General features: G+C 38.7%; 1 protein-coding gene across 1 annotated transcript; it reads left to right on the top strand.

Annotated features, from left to right (window-relative positions):
- Positions 1 to 766: 766 nt before the first annotated feature.
- Positions 767 to 21,283, top strand: alpk1 (alpha-kinase 1). Its single transcript, XM_084405381.1, has 14 exons — positions 767 to 992; positions 5,533 to 5,630; positions 6,236 to 6,390; positions 7,970 to 8,168; positions 12,267 to 12,326; positions 12,407 to 12,493; positions 12,816 to 12,892; positions 12,996 to 13,091; positions 13,162 to 13,266; positions 14,760 to 16,752; positions 17,039 to 17,186; positions 18,254 to 18,416; positions 18,985 to 19,168; positions 20,595 to 21,283. The coding sequence occupies exons 2-14, from the start codon at positions 5,534 to 5,536 to the stop codon at positions 20,783 to 20,785; spliced, it is 3,555 nt and encodes a 1,184-aa protein (XP_084261507.1). The 5' UTR covers positions 767 to 992; position 5,533; the 3' UTR covers positions 20,786 to 21,283.
- Positions 21,284 to 21,541: the final 258 nt, after the last annotated feature.

Here is a 21,541-nt window from a genome sequence, read left to right as displayed (position 1 = left end):
TATTTAAATGTAAGCGTCTGTCAGGACACACTGACCTCTGCTGGACAGCAGGTGAAAATACAGATGAAACAGAAACAACTCCTGGACATATTTTAATATAATGAACATGAATGAAATTCGACAACTTTTCGGCAAAAAGACAAATTACTTTCTGTCTGTTCTTTGGGTTCAGAAGACTTGTAATGCATGAGTCATATAAACTTATATTATTATTCTCTAATGATATTATTCTTTAGTGGATTTGTTTTGTCCTGGCTGAGGCACATGAATGTGTTCAGCTAATGATGCTCATCTCATGTGTTTATTCAAATTCAGATTCAGCAAAGGAATTATTTGCACGGAGAATCCATTTGATTCTAGCCATTTGAGCTAGTGTCTAACAAACATTAACCAAGCTTTATTATATTTAAATATCTTAAGTATATCTGTCTAGTGTAGATGCGTCATTATAGTATTATTATTTTGTAATAAATAAATCATATTTAAAAAAGTACGACTCTGGTGGGACTCGAACCCACAACCTTTGAATCACTTCACTAAATTCGCCTAGTAGTCCAATGCGCTATCCACTAGATATTACACATATTATTCTGCTCATCGACACTGTGTTTCGCGTGAGATGTGTGTTTTCTGAGTTTTTGTATCTTAAATGTTTATTGATCTGTAACGTTAGAAATATTAATATCTTACATGTTGCTTTAGATCCGTGTTGTTTGCGTCCAGTCTTGTGTCGCGTGTGCGTGATGTGATTGGCTGAGGCGCTGGTTACCGTCACGTCACACGGAAACTACAGGAACATGAAACGGGTCCGATATTGATATGTTACATTGTTAACTTCTTAACATAAACAAATAAACAAACAGCGATTATTACATGGTACATTAAACACGGTAATGTAACTCTATCGGCGAGGACTTCTGGACGAGGGCGGGTTTATGGAAGTTCCCGGTTAGTTGACGTGTGTTTGACTGAACCGGTCGGGTTTGTTGAAGGTAAAACACATTTGTATTCATATGTTGCTTTAAGTCGTTTATTACTCGTTCCTTTTTGTTGAAAAATGATCCGTCTCCACGTTATTTGTAATGTAATGTCGTGGAACGTGTGTTTTGAAGTTTAAACGGTTTTACAAGTAATACATGAAACAGTGATTTATATTTGATTAACGTATTCGACTGTAAAATACACAATGAAAGCCCATTTCCGCCGCATAAGAAAAAAACATACTTTTGTAAATCATATAAATTATGATAGTAGAAACTGTGAATTAAAAAGTATTAATTATAATATTAAAAAGTCGAAATTATGACACAAAAAGTAAAATATGACTTAAAAGTTAATTAGTCGAGATTATGACATAGGCTAAATGACGTAAATAACAATAACTTTTATGACAAGTCATAATTATAACACTATTATTTTGTTTCTCTCATAATTCCGACTTTTTAAACGTATAGTTATGGCTTAGCTTAGTATGTTATAATTTTGACTTTTTATGTCATAATTGTGACCATTGTATGTCGTCATTAAGATTTGCCAAAGCATGATTATTGTTTTCTTAAAGGTGGTATCAGCGATTTCATGCCCAAACATAAATGATCACATTCATCTAATATTTCGCTAGCTGCACGCCCCATAAGCATGCTGTCAAAAAACCGCGTCTCTCTAGGTAGCCTAGGCTCTGAGATCTGGGGCCTGTACCATGAAGCCGGATTAGGTGGCTAGCCAGCTGTGTTTCAGCTTAGTTTCCGCCAACCCTGGGTTTTAGGTACTATGAAAGTAGCTCGGCTTTAATCTGTGTTCGTTGCCATGGTATCTTACGCTGCACGGCTAACCTGCTCCGGGGCAGGTTATGTTCTGGATTCGAGATCTCAGACTGAAGTTTGACCAATCAGCTGAGAGCAAAGAAACATATAGGTGACGTAACTTATTCCAAGTGTCTGTTGCAATGACTTCACCTTTTCTTCCAAATCCGGTGGACATCTCAGCGCAAATTGTTTGACGAGCACTTCGTAGAGAAAGAGTTTTTAGCCAGACAAAAACCCCTTGCCTTAACTGATAGTTACTTGTATGAAAGATACAGATTTTCCTCGGAAGGAATGTCTTATCTTTGCGAACTTCTTGAGCCGCACAAAGAATTTAACACGTCGAATTTATGCACTTACTGTACCGCAAATTGTATTGCGTTGCGTTTTTTTTTTTTGCAAGTGGTACATTCTTGCACGGTGGGTGACGACGCACAGAAGCTAGGGGAAATATGTTTGTCAAACCATTCGCAAGGTGGTCCTTGCTCTGCAGGAGTACATGAATAGTTTCATTAATATTGTTCCCCGGACATTTTTGACCATGTCCATAAAAGAGGGCTTTTATAAAATTGCCAGTAAGATATATTGATAGGGTGACATCACATGAACACTTTTTTTTCACAAATGTACTATACAATATAATACATGTTAAGAATTATTTTGAATCTTTTTTATTCTTCTTCTGTTAATCTTATGATAGGATTCCCAAGTCATTGCAACATGTATGCAGTCTATTGCTCCAATCTCCAGGGAACATGAGGCAGATTATGTTAATAGGAAGTCCTATCACAGCCATAATGTTCAGGTAGAGATTATGTGAATATGTGAGATGATTATTTTCTGTGAGATGAATCTTTAAATTAATAGTAACTTTAACAGATATAACAATGATCTACTAAACATTTCATCTGCAGACGACTTGTGGTCATGAACGTATGATCAAATTTGGATGCCAAATGGCCTGGCTCCAGTGCTTGACTCACAAATTTTCCATGAGTCTGTGTGTCAGCGCTTTGAGGATATCAAGTTAAATTTGGTACAGTACAAAACACTGTTAATTTGAACTGAGATAGAAAAACTTACACAATCACCCTATCATGACCCTCAGACAGGGCCACAGCACTGCTTCAGTGTGGCCCTCAGTAAAACCAGAGTGAAGATCGAGATGACCTTTGGCATCCTAAAGGCACATTTCAACTGTGTTCGGCCCTTAAGAGTCACCAGAGCGGGCATCACAGATAGTGGCTGCATGTGCCATTCTGCACATTATAGCCACCAGAAGAAAGGAGCGAGAACCACCACAAAACCAGCTTCTCCCCGATGAAACTGACCCGATCACACTTGACCACCCAGCTGGTGCAGATGTAGATGCAACCACCATACAATATTACACTTAATAAAAGCACACTGAAACTGCAGATAGGCCTCAAACTGTTTTATTGGTTTTGTGGGATGGGAGGGAGAAAGAGCAAGAGAAAGTTGCATTAATAAATATTCATACTAAAGTGTTACTTGGTTAAATGAGATATATATATATATATATATATATATATATATATATATATATATATATATATATATATATATATGAAATAGGCAGCATACTTTTTAAAGTAGAGAGAAATAATCCACTACATGTTTTTAACTATATACTATACTGAGATAAGTTTTATCCAGCTGTTTGATTTTGTTTGGAGCCTCCTCAGCTCACAGTCAGCTCATTTAGTGTGCAGTCTAGTTCAAGACTCCTTTAGTGTGCAGTCTAGTTCAAGACTCCTTTAGTGTGCAGTCTAGTTCAAGACTCCTTTAGTGTGCAGTCTAGTTCAAGTCTCCTTTAGTGTGCAGTCTAGTTCAAGTCTCCTTTAGTGTGCAGTCTAGTTCAAGTCTCCTTTAGTGTGCAGTCTAGTTCAAGACTCGTTTTGTACAGGGCCCTGACTGAGTCTGTTTCCACCTGAAACATAATTCCACCACAAACATGATCATTACAAGTTTTCTGGAGGCTCATCAAATCACAAAAAGTTCCTTGACTTCCTACAAACACAGGACTGACTGTAATTTATGTCAAGGGTTTTAAATCCTTACACATTTCTTCTGAAGGCCATTGAGGTAGAGGCCTCAGTTTCTGGGGCAGGTTGTGAAAAATCCTACAATTAAAGAGATGTGTAAGGGCCAGTCCCTTTATGCCACACATTCAAATGTTTGCCATAATAAAAAGCCCAGTGCATTCACATCAGCAACTGTCTGAGAACACACAGACAGAGTGTCTTCATTTCCTCCACAGTAATAAATAAAAATAGGCCAATGTAAAGCATTGTAAAGCAGGTTATATTTGGTGTTCTGTCTGCTGCATACTGACCTCTGTGTGGGAGACTGTGTGTGTGTGTGCTGGCTTCAGCAGGGACACTGTATTTCCCTCTACTGCAGAACATATACAGTCAGCCATATTTAAAACTTAAAAAGTATTTGCATATTGCAGGAGCCAGCACCAGGGTCAGATTGTACAGCACCTGTAATCCCATCCATAATCGTCCATCCCTTATTGCCTACTCAGAGCCAACTCCTCTGCCACAGTGTATTCTGGTTTTCTGAATTTAATTCTTTATTTCTGTTTGCTGCAAACAAGTGTTTGTGATAAAATGTTCACAAAAGTAATAAAAGGTTGTGGTAAATACTCACCACTTTGAATTATATTTGTATATTTTGTCTTTATCTGCTGCCAAGAACATTAGAGTTGGGGTTGCATCTAAAAATCAATGAATATTAATTTTTCTTAGTACATGCACATTTTTATATATTATAAAAATAGGCTATAGGCTATATTACACATAGGCTACACATACATACATAATTTTACATAAATATAGAACGTATTTGTTTAACTTACGCATTAACAATCAGCAATCTTTCTCCAACAGTCTTCTCTTGCTTTGGCAGCAGAGACCGTATTGTTTCGAGCTTGAAATACATATTTAAATTAATTGTAATTCTGAATGATTATCTCTTGCTCCTCCGCGGAAAAATATATCGCTCTCGCTCTACCCGCGATTGGTTGTTCAGTGTCGACGTCACTCTTTTATGTGCACGCGCGCGTGGAGTAATCATAGCTTGAGGATCAAAGCCTGAGTTGACAGAGAAAGTTGATGAGCTGCATCATGGTACCAATAAAGCCTGATTGCATCGGTTTGGTTTTGTCAACTCAAAACTAATCCTGTAACCCCGAGTTTGTTCAGCTACCTTCATGATACAGGCCCCTGCACACAAAAACAGCTGTTTTCAGTCTGTTTGGCCAAACAATCAAAACCCAAACAGATAGTGTTCCAACCAATCACCGACAGGGGCGGGTGTTGTGAGATTTTCGCGTGCAGCCGTCATAGGCAGCCGTGCACGAGCGCAAAACCTCACAACACCCGCCCCTGTCGATGATTGGTTGGAACCACTGATCTATATAGAATGACATTATATAGATCAGTGGTTGGAACACTATTTATTTTGGTTTTGAGTGATGTTGATACCAACTGTTTTTGTGTGCAGATCTCAGAGCCTAGGCTACCTAGAGAGACGCGTTTTTTTGACAGCATGCTTATGGGGCGTGCAGCTAGCGAAATATTAGATGAATGTGATCATTTATGTTTGGGCCTGAAATCGCTGATACCACCTTTAAGTGGCAGAAGTGGTCTAGACATCAGCATTGTGGACTGTATTATACTGACGTGTTGTCCTGGTGTAACAGCATGAGTGGCCAGGAGGTGTCGCTGTTGCTCCAGGAGTGTCTGAGGCGCGCAGTCACCGGACCACAGGGAGACACCGTGCCGCTCCCGCACCCCCGCGGTAATGGTGCACAACACTCAGGGCAAGGCCTATGCATACAAGTTTATCTGTTTTATATTTATAGAGTTTATCAGAGATCAGGTAAACCCACTGACACTGGTTCATTGGTCCTCAGCGACTCCTCATGATCAGCGGTGAAACATTGACATTTCAAAGCGTTTCAGAACAGTTGTGACGTAATGAAGCCTCGTTTACTGAAGTCACGTGACTGAGTTTGATACTCGCTCCGAACCATTGATTCGAAACAAAAGATTCGTAAAGGTTTCAAAGCTTCATGAAGCAGTGTTTTGAAATTGCCATCTCTATTTTATAGTGTTTTTATTTATAATGTTGGGGAAGCTACTCTGAAACCGTAGCTTGACTTCTCATAAGTTAAAGTAGTTAAACTACAGTCAAACTACCCTTCTAGTTACTATGAACAAGTAGCTAGCAACATTAAAGCTACTTTTTATTTTTACAGTGACATTGTATATTACAAATAATCAATTTAAAAGGCTAGTCTTCGTTATGAAATACCAACTCACTCCTGACATCCTTTAACAAAACAAAACACTGAGCCAGGAAAGAGATATTCCTATTGAATAAGGCTTGACCTTTGACCTCAGGGTCGTTACCCGATGACCTGCACACGCTCCTACAGGAGGCGGCGGACAGAAAGTGGCCGTTCGTGGAGGAGAAATGGCAGTACAAGCAGTCCGTGACGTCTGAGGACAAGATGAACACGTCGGACCTCGTCGGGAAGGATCTGCCGCAGTTACTGGTAACAACGGATATATATATACCAGACAGCAACATAGTGTCGGCCCAGATCCGGCCCACACGTATACGTATCTGTACTGTGAAAAGCGCTGTATAAATAAAGGTGAGGTGACTTGACACACACATCTACATATTACAACATTCTAGAGCACCTTGCTTTATAGAGAGATTCACACATGGAGGAAGAGGGAAAATAAACAACAACACCTCAAGAGTCCTTAAAGTCGACATGAAATCAAAATTGACCCTATTTACTTTGTTAGCGCATATTACTAGTCTTGTGGTGATCAATTACTCCATGCAAGTTAATATCACGGAAGTGACCTCGACGTCCGGGTTAGCGGTAGCACAAGCCGTCAGGCAAGTGTTATTTAAATAAACTCCTGATGTACTTACAAACTTTCCAATGCCTCGTTTTATGAGTACAGAACCTATTTGTACTACTGTAGAAGTTTGGTACCGTTCTGGGCATTATTAGTGGGGTAATTTACCAGATACAGCCTTGGATCCATTAGCGCCAGCACTAAACCATCCGGCTGATATCTCTAAATAAGCTCTAACTTTAATAATGTTGGACCAAGGGAAAAAAAGCTTCTGGTGGGCATATTTAATTTTGAACCTTCATTTAGACCCTGGTTCCTGCGGTGGAAACACACCGAGTCACATAGCCGCGGGAACATATTTTATCAGAGGGGTGCTGGGGGCGGGGCTTAATGGGGCGTGGCTTGATATCGCAGGGTGGTGCTGGTAGAGCATTTTAAACAACATCCTAATATTAAACAGCCCAAACAAAAAGATGAACATACAAATGAATGAGGACAGAGTTATGTGAACGCTCAGAACTCATGATACATTTTAAAAACACAGCACACAAATCTGCATCTTAACTTGTGATAGACGCTCAGGAGTCGGTTCACACAGAAAGCATAATCTTTCAAAGCGAAAACGCAAGACGCCCAACGCGGGGAGTGGAACGGGGGAAAACGCAAGATCTCGCGCGAGACGCGAGCGCAACAGTTAAACACGGCTAGTGCGTTCACACTGAACAACAATGGAAAAGTAGCAGAGTGGAATGGAAAAACACGTTCTGTGTGAACAGCCCCTAATGCCAAAGAATGCTTTAATCAAAACATCTACATTTAATCTTTTCACCGACGTCTGAGTGAACATGCATTAAATGAGTGTCAAATGAGTTCTTAGATGCTGGTCCTCAACCAGTGTCACGTCACTCACTTCCATGCGAGATCTGCTTTTGCCTTTTGATATATTCATTTCTTTTAGAGTCATAAAACCATATTCGACAACATATAAAAACGAAATAATTTTTAGGTTAATTTTGTAAAGGTAGAAGGTGTTGAAAAACAAAAAGTTATTTAGAGTCATGTCATCTTAAATGCCAATGTAGTGAAACAGCTGTCGTCAGGGGGCGCTGCAGCACACTCAGCACCCCTAGTTCCCACGGGCATGCCGAGTCCCAGCCCAAAGTCCCTAGTTCCTGGGTAAAGTTCCTGCGGTGGAAACGCGGCTTATGTTGCTTTCTGGGGAATAATGCCGTGATCTGAGTCCTGCTGTGATTCCAGGTGTTCCTCAGAGACAGCATCACATCTGGCGAGCCGCGGTTGGCCGTCGCCGTCGTGTTTCTGCTCGACCGGCTTCTGTATTGGATGGACGGATCGCATGTCCTGCTGAAGATTGCTAAAGCGTTGCACAAACGTTACCCAGACGTTCCCATCGCCCCCCAGGTCATCATTAGACAGGCTCGGGTCTATCTGAACACCGGTGAGCTCATCTCCATTCATGGAGTGTTTATGTATTCCCAGAGAACTAAAATATGTCGCTCTGTTAACGTTCCCATTAAGCTATGATAATGTTCTCCGAACGTTCGATTTCATTTACGCCTGGATAAAAAGTCGCCCATTTTGAATTTTGTCCAAAACCTACTTTTTGCGATCTAGTCCTAGGTTTTTCGCCCCCGAACAAAACCAAACCAGTGCAGAAAGAAATTTTGCTGGACAGCAGGTGAAAATAGAGATGAAACAGGAAACAACTCCTGGACAAATTTGAATATAATGGACATAAATGAAAATCGACAACTTTTCGGCTGGGTTCAGAAGACATGAGTCATAGACTAGACGGATTTCAGAAAAATGGCCTTCTATAAGAAGTGAGGAGCATTTATGGGTACTAGTCGGGAACCGGCCTACCTTACATATTTCAAGGGTGCTGAGTCCAAAAAAAATGGTACCCAAGCGAAATTTTGAGTTTTTTACCTTCTAATTTGCATATCAAAATGGCCGCCAAATTGCCTATCTTGCTCAGTCGTTGGACCATTTTCCCCTAGTTTTTTTGTAAGTAGGCAATCAAGATGAGGAAATTAAGTTTCTAAAATGATAGTCAAGGGTCAGATCAAAGATATAATGGAGGCTCACTGCCTTTTTTATGTATATATATATATATATATATATATATATATATATATATATATATGCAAAATACCAACTTTTAAGGTGAAATTAAGCATTATTTGTGTCATTTTTTTAAGGCCGACATACATATTCAATCAATATCACTCTTAAATGTTCCCAGTGTATATATGATATGTGATGTATTCCATATTACATAATAACTAAGAAAAACACCATAGCAAGTTGTCTGAGATTTCTTTTTTTTATGCAAATTAAGCATTTGTTCTCTAAATTCTAATACGGGAAAAACCCAGGTGAATAGGGAAAAAAACACCATGAAACTTCCCTTGAACAGATTTACAGATCACATCTTGTTTCTGTATATTTTTGCTTCCGTGTCTTTGAATGGCGCATATGACGGCCTGTTTCATTTACCACACACACACACACACACACACCAGGGTTATAATCGTTAACGAAAACTAACGAAAAAACAGAAACTAGCTGGGAAAAAGCATTGTCGTTAACTGAAATAAAAATAAAAACGAGGCAATGCAAAAAAAACTATAACTAACTAAGTAAGAGATAATGTATAGATAGGTGGTCGTTATAGCGAATAACAAGCCCGACAGGCTGAACGGGACCCCGACGCGAAGCGGAGGTACATTTGGTCCGTACGCAATGTACGGCTATCTATACATTATCCCGCTTATTACATGGCTACAAAATAAATAATTAATTTGACAAATTATTGATTTAAAAAGGAGTTTATTGATTTAAAAACGATTGTATTGCTTCCGCCAAAAGAAAATAGTATATAATAGTGGTTGGCAAAACGAACTAAAATAAAATAAAATTATAGAGTAAATGTCCTTAGTTTTCGTCTTTGTCAATGTCTTTAATTTTTTAACGCTATTTAAAACACGCAGCGTATTTGTGAGATGTAAATCTCACGACCAGATTTATGAAATAAATCTCTTTTCCGCGAGATATTGAAGCCAAAAAATTATCCTTAATTTCGTATTAATGTAATACGCGTTGCAGCAGCATGCAGACATAGGCGAGACGGCTCGCGTGCCTATTGGCTGCTCTGCAGCAACTGCACCAGCCTATCGAGAGAGGCCCTCATGACGTCAGATCCAATGAGGGCGCTTTGCGCCGTCAGCGTCACGTCCCGCCGAAACGGACGTGGCCAGGGCCTATAAATATAGCTCGACGGGCTGGATAATCTGGTTTTTCATCGCCGAAGCGAACCAGAGCGTGTTGCAGGCACGGCAAGATACGCAGTACTCGTTCCCTCTCTAGAGAGAACCGAGGTTACGTTAGTAACCGAGTACGTTCTCTTACGAGAGGTTCTCTCGTACTGCGTAATATCTTACGCTATGGGGAACACAGTGTAAAACGCCGTTTTTCCCATCTTAGAATTTAGAGAACAAATGCTTAATTTACATTAAAAAAATGAAATCTCAGACAACTTGCAATGGTGTTTTTCTTAGTTATTATATAATATGGAATACATCACATATCATATATACACTGGGAACATTTAAGAGTGATATTGATTGAATATGTATGTCGGCCTTAAAAAATGACACAAATAATGCTTAATTTCACCTTAAAAGTTGGTATTTTGCATATATATATATACATAAAAAAGGCAGTGAGCCTCCATTATATCTTTGCTCTGACCCTTGACTATCGATCTAGAAACTTAATTTCCTCATCTTGATTGTCTACTTACAAAAAAACTAGGGGAAAATGGTCCAACGACTGAGCAAGATAGGCAATTTGGCGGCCATTTTGATATGCAAATTAGAAGGTCAAAAACTCACAATTTCGCTTGGGTACCAGTTTTTTTGGATTCAGCACCCTTGAAATATGTAAAGTAGGCCGGTTCCCGACTTGTACCCATAAATGCTCCTCACTTTCACTTTTTGGGTACATCCCATCTAGACTATCATATAAACTAATATTATTATTCTCTAATGATATGATTCTTTAGTGATAATCTTTTTTGTCCTGATTAGATCACTGCAAAAAAATAACAGGATTTTCCCCTTGATATGTTTAAATCATGCATTTTAGTTTCGCTAAAGGGTGGCAAAACGTTTGAAGTGGGCGGAGCCACTTTTACTAAAATGGCTATAACTTGAGAACGAAATGAGATATTTTCACCAAACTTGGTACACATATGTACGAGCTTAATCTGAGGTCACAGTAAAAGAAACACGGCGATTGGACACTTGGTGGCGCTATAACATGAAAAGGATTATAACCCCCCAGCTGTTAGTCTGATTGACTTGAAAAATGGCATGCAGTGTCTTGGTCCAAGGTGCCATGTATGTCTATGTGGACATTGGTGTATCTCGAAAAACATGGCCACCATCGGCCAATGAAGTTTGAGCACCTATTAGACTAGGGAAACATGGGCATGTTCGGCTCATGGCCCTAGAGGTCTGTAAGAATTTTAAAGGAAATTGGCCAGTAGTTGGTGCTAACAGGATTTTTCCGCCTCTGTAATCACGTGATGTTTCACACATCCACACAATATGTATATCATGTGATAGATCACTGAACATCTTTGCCTCAAGAACCACTGCTGTCAATCAAATCGTCCATTAAATATTCACAATTATATAAAAAACCTACTTTCGCTCAATCTGAATAAAACCAATGCAGTACAATTCTCAGGACACTCCAATAATCAATAATTATCTAAAAATGTTGAACTTTACCCTTTGAGTAGCTATAACAGGGTAATTCAGAAAATGGGTGTGGCCAAATGCACACAAAAGCCTACAACTCGTAAACGAAAACTCGGGACTTCACGGAATTAAGTGAGCACATGTGACATATGATTCTAAACAAGCATGCAAACATGTAAGGAGATCGGACCATAGGTGGCGCTATAACTGTTAAAAAGCTTTAAAAAACATTCATTTCCTATGGTAAATTGCCAGTATTGGCTGTAAATCGTCTTTTCCATCTATGATGTAAGTGGTTACATGCTTGCATAATAAAACGTAATATCTTTTTAAGCATTTGCGCTTGAACCCCGTTAATTGTTGCTCGCAGTTATATTATCATAATGGGAACGTTATTTTGAACATTTCATTAACCATCCGAAAAAGTAGTAACGTTCCAAAAATGTTTTTCCTTGGTTATGTAAACGTTAAGGGAACATTACAATGTATCATTCTTCAAACATTATGGGAATGTTACTTTTGAATGTTCTCTGAACGTTCTGAAACAAGTAGATACATTTAAAAAAATGTTAGATGAACGTCCAACTGAAATGTTTCAGGAAAACACTCAATGAATAATGTTTTTGTGCTAACGTTTTGAGAACATTAACATTGAACGACGAAGGTTCTATTAATGTTACTGGTAGAACGTGTTCATAACGTTGAGAGAACGTTCCCTGTTGGCTGGATTGAGCTTTAACAGATTGTCTGGTGTTGTTGCGACGCAGGTAAACTGCAGAAGGCCGAGTTTATTCTCAGCAGTCTGATCAGTAATCAAGCTTCGACAGGTACCGTTTGCTTTCATTCCTCTTCCTCCTGATCTGTCCATCTCTGCTGTGCTGTTTCTGAATGCTTCACTGTTATTCAGGCTGTTGGACATATCAGAAGGCCAGTGACCGGACGCTGGTTCAGGCCGTCAGTCTTCAGGTGCGAGGACAAGTGCTTCAGACACTCGGTGAGGAATCAAGATTGATGAAGAATGATGCTGAAAATTCAGCTTTGATCACAGGAATAAATGACACTTTACTATATATTCACATAGACAAACAGCTGATTTACATTGCAATAATATTTCACTCTTTTTACTGTATTTTTGATTAAATACATACAGCCTTGGTGAGCATAAGAGACTCTTTCAGAAACATTAAAAGCTTTGAATGGTAGAGTATAAAGAGAACAGTCATATCAAATTATGGTGAAAATGAAGGACTGTCTGAATCATTAGAGGTTTGAATGGGTGTGTGTTACTGTAAATGTAAAGTTTGTGTGTATTGTAGGTCTGTGGCTCGAGGCTGCTGAACTCATATGGGCGTCTCTGATCGGCTTCTACGCTCTTCCACAACCTGATAAAAAGGTCTGGACACACTTTACACTACAAACACTGTTAACCTCTCTCTCTCCTTTAGCTCAGAAGTGTGTGTGTGAACACCAGTCATGCTCTTTGTCGTTGTTTTCAGGGCATTGGAACGTCCCTCGGGCTCCTGGCCAACACACTGTCCTCCATGAACGACGGAGACTTCACTGCGCTTCAGGAAAAGCCACACATCGACCTGGTAAGACAGTCTGAGATGTCCTGAGTCGGGTTGTGCGTGTGCTGAGTGTCAGATGTTCTCTCTCCTCCAGAGTTTCCTGGGAGAGACTCGGCATCGTCTGCTGTGTGCGGCGCGGGCCGCCAAGATGGCCGTCGTGTTCAGTCAGTATGGGTCTCTGTACGTCCTGACCAATGTGGTGAGTCCACCCTGTTTCAGCATAAACACCGTTATTCCTCAAGTATTTTATATCCTGATGCACGTTTTATACATTTATATATTCATTTTCTTTTAAATATGAGATTAAAAAAAGTCCAAACATACAAAAAGTCAAAATTATGAGATAAAAGGTCAGAATTATGACATTCATTCATTTATGATAAAAAGTCAACATTATGAGGTCAAAATTTACAAAAAAATAATCAAAATAATGTGATAAGTCATATTTATGTCATAGTAAGTCATAATTATGAGATATAAAGTCAAAATTGACAAAGTCAAGATTTGAGATAAAAAGTCAAAACTCATAAATCATGAGACATATTGTCAAAATTGATTATGACAGTCATAATTATTATAAAAAGTCATAATTATTAGAAGTCAAAATTGACAAAAAGTCCAAAATTATGGTAGTCTTAATTATGTCACTCATAACTGAGATAAAAAGTAAATTATGAGACAAAAAGTCGGAATTATGACTCAACATTATGAGATGCCAACATTTTTTAAATAAAATCTAAAAGTATGTCATAAATCAAAAAGTCTCATAATTATGAGATAGTAAGGCAAAATTGAAAAAAGGTCAATATTATGACAAAAAGCCATTATGACAGTCATTATGATAAAAAGTTGACAGTATGTCAATTATGACAGTCATAATTACAACAGTCAAAATAATGACATTAAGTCATGATTAAGATTACATTTTGAAATTATTACATACTGAGTCATAAATTATGAGATATATAGTAAAATTTTTGATTATGAGATAAAAGGCTTAGATTATGACGGTCATAAATTATGATAAAAGAAATATAAATGATTAGATGAAATTGACAAAAAGTCTAAATAATGATAGCAAGTAATTTTGTATTTTTTTACTTATCTCATTATGACTTCTTATGTCATAGTTATGACTTACCTGGTGGAAATGAGCATCCATAAATATGCATGACTGTTTTCATTCACCATTCACTCATTTGCTCTGTTATCATGCTAAATCTGTTCTGCAGTCTCATGGTACATTTACACGACAACGATATGCTTAAAACGGAGATGTTTTTCCTTTCAGTTTTCCGCGTACAGACGACACTATTGTCAAAACGATCCCCATTCACATGGAACTGCGAAAACAAATAAAAACCCCTGTGTTCTGCTGCCAGGCCACTAGATGGCGATGAAACACTATAGACTGAACATGTATTACGCATGTGCATGACATCTTCTTCTCCAGAGATTTGCGTTTTTGTCCGTTTTCAAAAACTTGCACTTTGAATCCCGTTTTCAAAACTTTGCGTTTTCAGGCACTCAAAACGCTGTTGTCGTGTAAACGAACAGCCAAAACGCATAAAAAGTTGTACGTTTTTAGTTGAAAACGGTGTCGTGGAAACAGCCCCTCAGTTTAGCGTGCTGTTATTCCCGACATTAACACTAGATGTGTTTTCATTTCCCCCTCCCAATGCTCTTTTGCAGGTTGCTCAGGGCATGTGTTTACTGTCCTACAGTTTCTCCAAGAAATGCCCCATGGAGGATCAGCAGACGTACCTGGCTTTGGCCAAGGAGGCCTTTGAGATCGGCTTGTTAACAAAGACTGCAGGAGACGCCGTCACCAGCAAGCTGGAGTTGCACACGTTCCTCAAAGCCGCGTATTGCTTAGCCACGACACACCGATGGATTAGCGGCGAATCCGAGACGGTCCTCGCGGCGACCAGCGTCTGTCGGGAAGCCTTGACGTTATTTGTCGAGTATTGTGCTAGAGCGGATTCCTCTTTGTGTTCTGAGATCATGGCGAGGGTACAGCAGATTAAGTCCTTGTTGAAAGTTGAACCCTTCCGTAATTCCGATGCACGCTCTTTTATTCCCGATAGCTACCGTTCAATGGAGTTCGGCCCTGTTTTGTTCGCGCTCAGCGATTTTACCAAGGCGTTGGATGTTTTTGGGAAGCACCACAAGTCGGTTTGTGAGGCGTTCGAGAAAGGCTTTCGAGGCGATCCGTGTTCGACTCATTCTCAATGCATAACAGCATTTCAGACGGACACAGAAGTTCTTCCAACGGCCGATCATTCGAAGCCGCTTTCCTCCAAACATAATCCATCTAGTAGCCGATCTTTAGTTATAGTTGATCAGGGTTGTGATGAACGAAGCAGTTTCGGATCTTTTGAGGCTCTTGAGGGAGGTAAAGAAGCAAACGTCGTCTCTCCAAGCGTTCCCGACAACTTTAGACACAACAAAGGATCCCAATCTGAAGGTGTTGAGGACAATGTAGCAAATACATCAGGAACCCAACAGAGCGACCTTCGGAAGAACCTGGAAGCAAGAACGTCTTCGAGTTCCTCGTGGGAACACGTATCGGGATCGTCTCAGAGCGGCGTAGAAACCACAGATGATGATATAGAGCAAAGCAGATTCGGATCTTATAAGGGTCTTGATGATCATAGCAATGGAAGTCGAGAAGCAAACGTCGTCTCTCCAAGCGTTCCCAACACCTTTAGACACAACGAAGGATCCCAAACTCAATCCCAACCAAAGAAAGAACCCGTCACAACTGAAGATGTCGAAGACAACGCACCGAATACATCAGGTACCCAAAGGAGAGACCTTCGGAAGAACCTGGAAGCAAGAACGTCTTCGAGTTCCTTCAGCAGCGGTTCCTCATGGGAACACGGATCAGGACAATCTCAGAGCGGCATAGAAACCACAGATGATGATGTGGAGCAAAGCAGATTTGGATCTTATAAGGGTCTTGATGACCATAGCAATGGAAGTCGAGAAGCAAACGTCGTCTCTCCAAGCGTTCCCAACACCTTTAGACACAACAAAGGATCCCAAACTCAATCCCAACCAAAGCTAGAGCCCGTCACAACTGAAGACGTTGAGGACAACCTAACGAATACATCAGGAACCCAACGGAGAGACGTTCGGAAGAACCTGGAAGCAAGAACGTCTTCGAGTTCCTTCAGCAGCAGTTCCTCATGGGAACACGTATCGGGACAATCCCAGAGCGGCGTAGAAACCGTGGAGGACCTTGAAGATCCTTCCCATGACGGCAATGAAATAAATAAAGGTGCCAAGTTTGGAGGGAGCACTTCCTCATTTTCCCTGTGCGATAGCTTCGGATCGCACTCATCTTGTCAAAGACTGTCCTTGAGCCCCGTCGCTAATGCAGAGCGCCTTGAACTGACGCACAAGAAGAAAGTGTTCCCGCAGAAGATTCAGGAAGGCCCAGGAACGACCACCGAGAGCGACTCGTTCGAGGAGCTGGGGTTTGAGCATCTGTCGGACTCTACGGGAGACGACGAGCTGTCGTGCAACAGATGCTTCAGGAACTGCATCATGGGAAGTGGCGTTCTGACGGGGCGTGACTATCGAGCGCTCCTGGCTGGAGTTTGTGAACGCTGCCTCGTCAAGCGGCTCCCTAACACCCCGCTGAAACCCCTGGACCCCACGCAGCTGGAGAAGCCCTACGGTAGGGGACGCATGAATCTACGTGTATCTTAATTGTGTGTGTGTGAGTGTGTGTGTGAGTGAGTGTGTGAGTGAGTGTGTGGGTAGGTTTAGGGGTAGGGTTAGTATAGGGGGAGAGAATGTACAGTATAAAAACCATTACGCCTATGGAATGTCCTCACAAGTATAGCAAAACAAATGTGTGTGTGTGTGTGTGTGTGTGTGTGTGTGAAGAATTTTTAGATATTTATACTGGAAAACAAGACAGAAATGTCACTTTATGTCTCCTGTCTTCTTGTGTTCTGCAGATGCCATCGTCCTGAAGTACTCGAAGGCCTCTGGCGTCTGGATGGGCTGCGAAACCAGCGTTTATATTGGGAAATCGATGGAAGTCAAAGGCCAACAGAGACAAGCCATTAAGCTTCAGTACCTGCACCAGGAGCAGCTTCTCAGCAGGTCACACACACACACACACGGATACGTTATCATCGGAAGAGAGAGAGGAAATAAAATGTTAGAAGTCCCCCTGTAGTGAAAACAAAGGTTTTAATGTTGTTTATATGTCTATGTGGTGTTTTTAATGTGCTTTAAGACAAAGCATGTGTAAGTTCATAAGTCGACACCATTGCTGAGTATTTCCTCCTTAAAACTGCAGTGAACCAAAGACAGTCTCAAAAACACGCTTTGAAATCGCTGGTGTTTCTGACGTCACAAACTACCTTGTAACCAATCAGATCAACGTGTGATCGTCAACCAGTGGATCTCTGAGCTGAGTGAGTGAGTGGAGGCGGGGCTCAATTGCATATTCATAGAACCGCGCATACTAAATGAGGCAAGGGTGTCGAGTTACATTCAAGATATTTCAATGCATGAAGACATTTTTTTGAGAAAAGCATTTAAATATGTCATTCTGGTGATCAAAGATGAGTTTTAAGATATACAATTATTGACTACAGGGGGACTTTAAGGTAATAAAACTCAAAGTATAGTGTTTTTACGATTTACAATGTTAACTCTGGAAACACATCTTGACAGTCTGTGAAAAGAGTCCAGAGTAAAGTAAAGGGTTTAATGGAAATACATGTGGAGTTGTGTTTACGAGTGCGGTTATTATTAATTATTATATATTTGTTTTTTACAGTACAATATTATTTCAATAGTAATATTTTTTATTATTATTTTATTAATATTATTTTGATTAATAATAATATATATATATATATTTTTTTTTCAACTACAATGGTATTATTGCAAAAGAAATATATAAATATATTGCTGTTAATATATTATATATTCTTGTATTATAAGAAATGTCTTTGATTTGTTACATTTTTTTTTAACTTTTAATTATATTCAATCAATTAACATTTTAATAATAACAATAATAATTTCATTTTTATGATTATCATTATTATTAGTAGTAGTAGTAGCATTGTTGTTGTAAGAAAGAAAGAATGCCCTCAGTCGATCTCATGCCTGACTGTAATGTAAATGTAATGCTAATAATCATATTCTCTGCTCAGTTATGTAGGGAAGGAGTACCTGAAGAATAAAGGTCTTCACGCGCACCTGGACGACGTGGAGAGACAGATGACGGCACAATACTACGTCACCGAGTTTAATAAACGCCTGTATGATAATAACATCACAACCCAGATCTTCTTCATCCCCTCTGAAGTGCTGCTGGTGAGATCAACACGTTATTAATATTTTATCACAATGGCCAAATATGTCTCGCACATTTAGAGAGGTTGTATTTTTTAACAGAACGCAACATGATTGATGCATTAGACTGAATGTGTAATAATTAATTATGGTGGTAAATCAGTAGGTATTATTATTATTAGTTATTACTACTATTATTATTATTATTAAATTATTTTTATTAGAATTTTGCAGTGCAATAGTTTTATTCGAGTAGTAATATTTAAGTTTATTGATTTTTAATTTTTAATAAAATATTTTGAATAATAATAATCTTAATAATAATAATAATAATAAATATTATTAATATTAAATACCAGTTTTTATTTTACCACGCAATAGCATTATTGGAATACTAATATATTTGTTTAAGGAATTTTAATTGTAAAATGCAAATTATAATAATAAAATTAAATAAATAAAAATAATATTAATAATAATAATTATTATTATTATTATTATTAAATACTTATTGTTTATAGTTTAATAGTATTATTGGAATAGTAATATATTTGTTTATTGACTTTTAACTTGTAAAATGCAATTTCAGGTTCTGGAGTCGCACCGTATCTTGACCTGTTTATCTGCAGAGCCGTTCATGTCTGGGACGTTTGTAAAACTCACCAACAACGCAAGAGGTAAAGCGGAGACCGCCGCGACCCAGTACGGCATCGCCTTCGGTCATTTCACCTACGAGTTCTCTGGGCGTCAGGAGGTGGTGGTGGATCTGCAAGGTACAGAACCCTGAAAAACTAAATTATGTTAACCCTAAAAAAAACTATTTATGTTAACCCTAAAAAACCTTATTTATGTTAACCCTAAAAAAATATATTTATGTTAACCCTGAAAAACCATATTTATGTTAACCCTAAAAAACCCTTATTTATGTTAACCCTAAAAACCCTTATTTATGTTAACCCTAAAAACCCTTATTTATGTTAACCCTAAAAAAAACCTATTTATGTTAACCCTAAAAAAAACTATTTGTTAACCCTGAAAAACCTTATTTATGTTAACCCTAAAAAAAAACTATTTATGTTAACCCTAAAAAACCCTTATTTATGTTAACCCTAAAAAACCCTTATTTATGTTAACCCTAAAAACCCTTATTTATGTTAGCCCTAAAAAAACCTATTTATGTTAACCCTAAAAAATCCTTATTTATGTTAGCCCTAAAAAAAACTATTTATGTTAACCCTGAAAAAACTTATTTATGTTAACCCTAAAAAAACTATTTATGTTAACCCTGAAAAACCTTATTTATGTTAACCCTAAAAAAAACTATTTATGTTAACCCTGAAAAACCCTTATTTATGTTAACCCTAAAAAAACTATTTGTTAACCCTAAAAAACCCTTATTTATGTTAACCCTGAAAAACCTTATTTTATGTTAACCCTAAAAAAACTATTTATGTTAACCCTGAAAAACCTTATTTATGTTAACCCTAAAAAAACCTATTTACGTTAACCCTGAAAAACCCTTATTTATGTTAACCTTAAAAAACCTATTTATGTTAACCCTGAAAAACCTTATTTATGTTAACCCTAAAAAACCTATTTATGTTAACCCTGAAAAACCCTTATTTATGTTAACCCTAAAAAACCTATTTATGTTAACCCTGAAAAACCCTTATTTATGTTAACCCTGAAAAACCTTATTTATGTTAACCCTAAAAAAAACTTATTTATGTTAACCCTAAAAACCTTATTTGTCAACCCTAAAATACCTTATTTTATGTTAACCCTAAAAAACCTCCATTGTATCTTGAGTTTCTTCCGGGAACGAACACGTCACAATATTCCTCATTTAAATAATTAATACGCAGAATAAAGGGGCGGGGCCTGGTTGAGTTAGTTAGTAGTGTGTTAAACTGGCGGTTATGGTAAGGGGCGGGACATTTCCCAAACACACTCGAAGCGCTCGACCAATCACAACACACTGCTCCAGCCGGCCAATCAGAGCACAGTGTGCTTTTCAGAAGGAGGGGCTTCATAGAGACAGGAAGTAAACAGAGCGTTACTGACAGACTGGGAAGAGAGGAGCCGCAACAATGGAGAATATGAGGAGAATAATCAACATTCAAGCAGGAAAACCTGTTCTAGAGCCTGAAACATCATCTTTAAGAGTGTGTTTGAAAAATGTTCCCGTTTTCTCCTCAGGATGGATCACGGCCAGCGGGAAAGGTTTGACGTACTTGACCGACCCTCAGATTCACTCGCTCAGAAAGCCCAGATCCAGCAACTTCCAGCAGAGGGGAATCAACGACTTCATCAAACATCAGCACGGAGACGACTGCAACGAGATCTGCCGAGCCGCCCGCCTCACACACATTTCACGACATACACGATAATAATCAAAGCAGTGATAAACAGGAAAAGTCATGATCAATGATGCAAACTTCATCAAATATGAGACTAACTCAAATTCTGAATAGCTGAATTCACCCAAATATACAAGAAAAATGTGTTTTATTTATTGCAATAGGGAATTACAATGTTGATTCTGTATGAGAAATGAGGAACTGACTATTATCAGTCAGACCACAACAACCTTTAGACTCAATTAATCCAGTTCCACATTGTGAAATATGTGGGTCACTCTCAATAACAGAGTCATATGACAGTGACATCATTAATGCATCATGTGACTGAAACCAGAAGAACTCCATTCCAGAGATTCAGAACACACACACACACACACACACACACACACACACACACACACGCGCGCGCGAACACAAGATACTCCTCTCTCTCTCTCAAGATTCAAGATTCAAATAGCTTTATTGGCATGGTGAAATTAATCTGTTCATTGCCAAAGCATTAATAACACTATACAATAAAATAAATATATATATATTAATAATAAAATAATAATAATGAAAAAAAAATGTAACATGAAAATACCCCCCCCCCTCAACTGGAGCTGTGCAGATTTCTCTCTATATTTCTCTCTAATTTTTTTTAAGAACACACACACTCATTCACATACACACACACACTCTCACAATTTTTTTAAAAACACACACACTCACTCAGACAAACACACACTCACATACACACACACTCACAATTTTATTAAGAATAAGCACACACACACACACACA

The sequence above is a fragment of the Rutilus rutilus genome (assembly GCF_951802725.1).
Source record: "Rutilus rutilus genome assembly, chromosome: 3".
In the NCBI taxonomy this organism is placed as follows: Eukaryota; Metazoa; Chordata; class Actinopteri; order Cypriniformes; family Leuciscidae; genus Rutilus; species Rutilus rutilus.
Note: the sequence above shows the minus strand (reverse complement) of the source record. Positions and strands in the feature narration are given on the sequence as shown.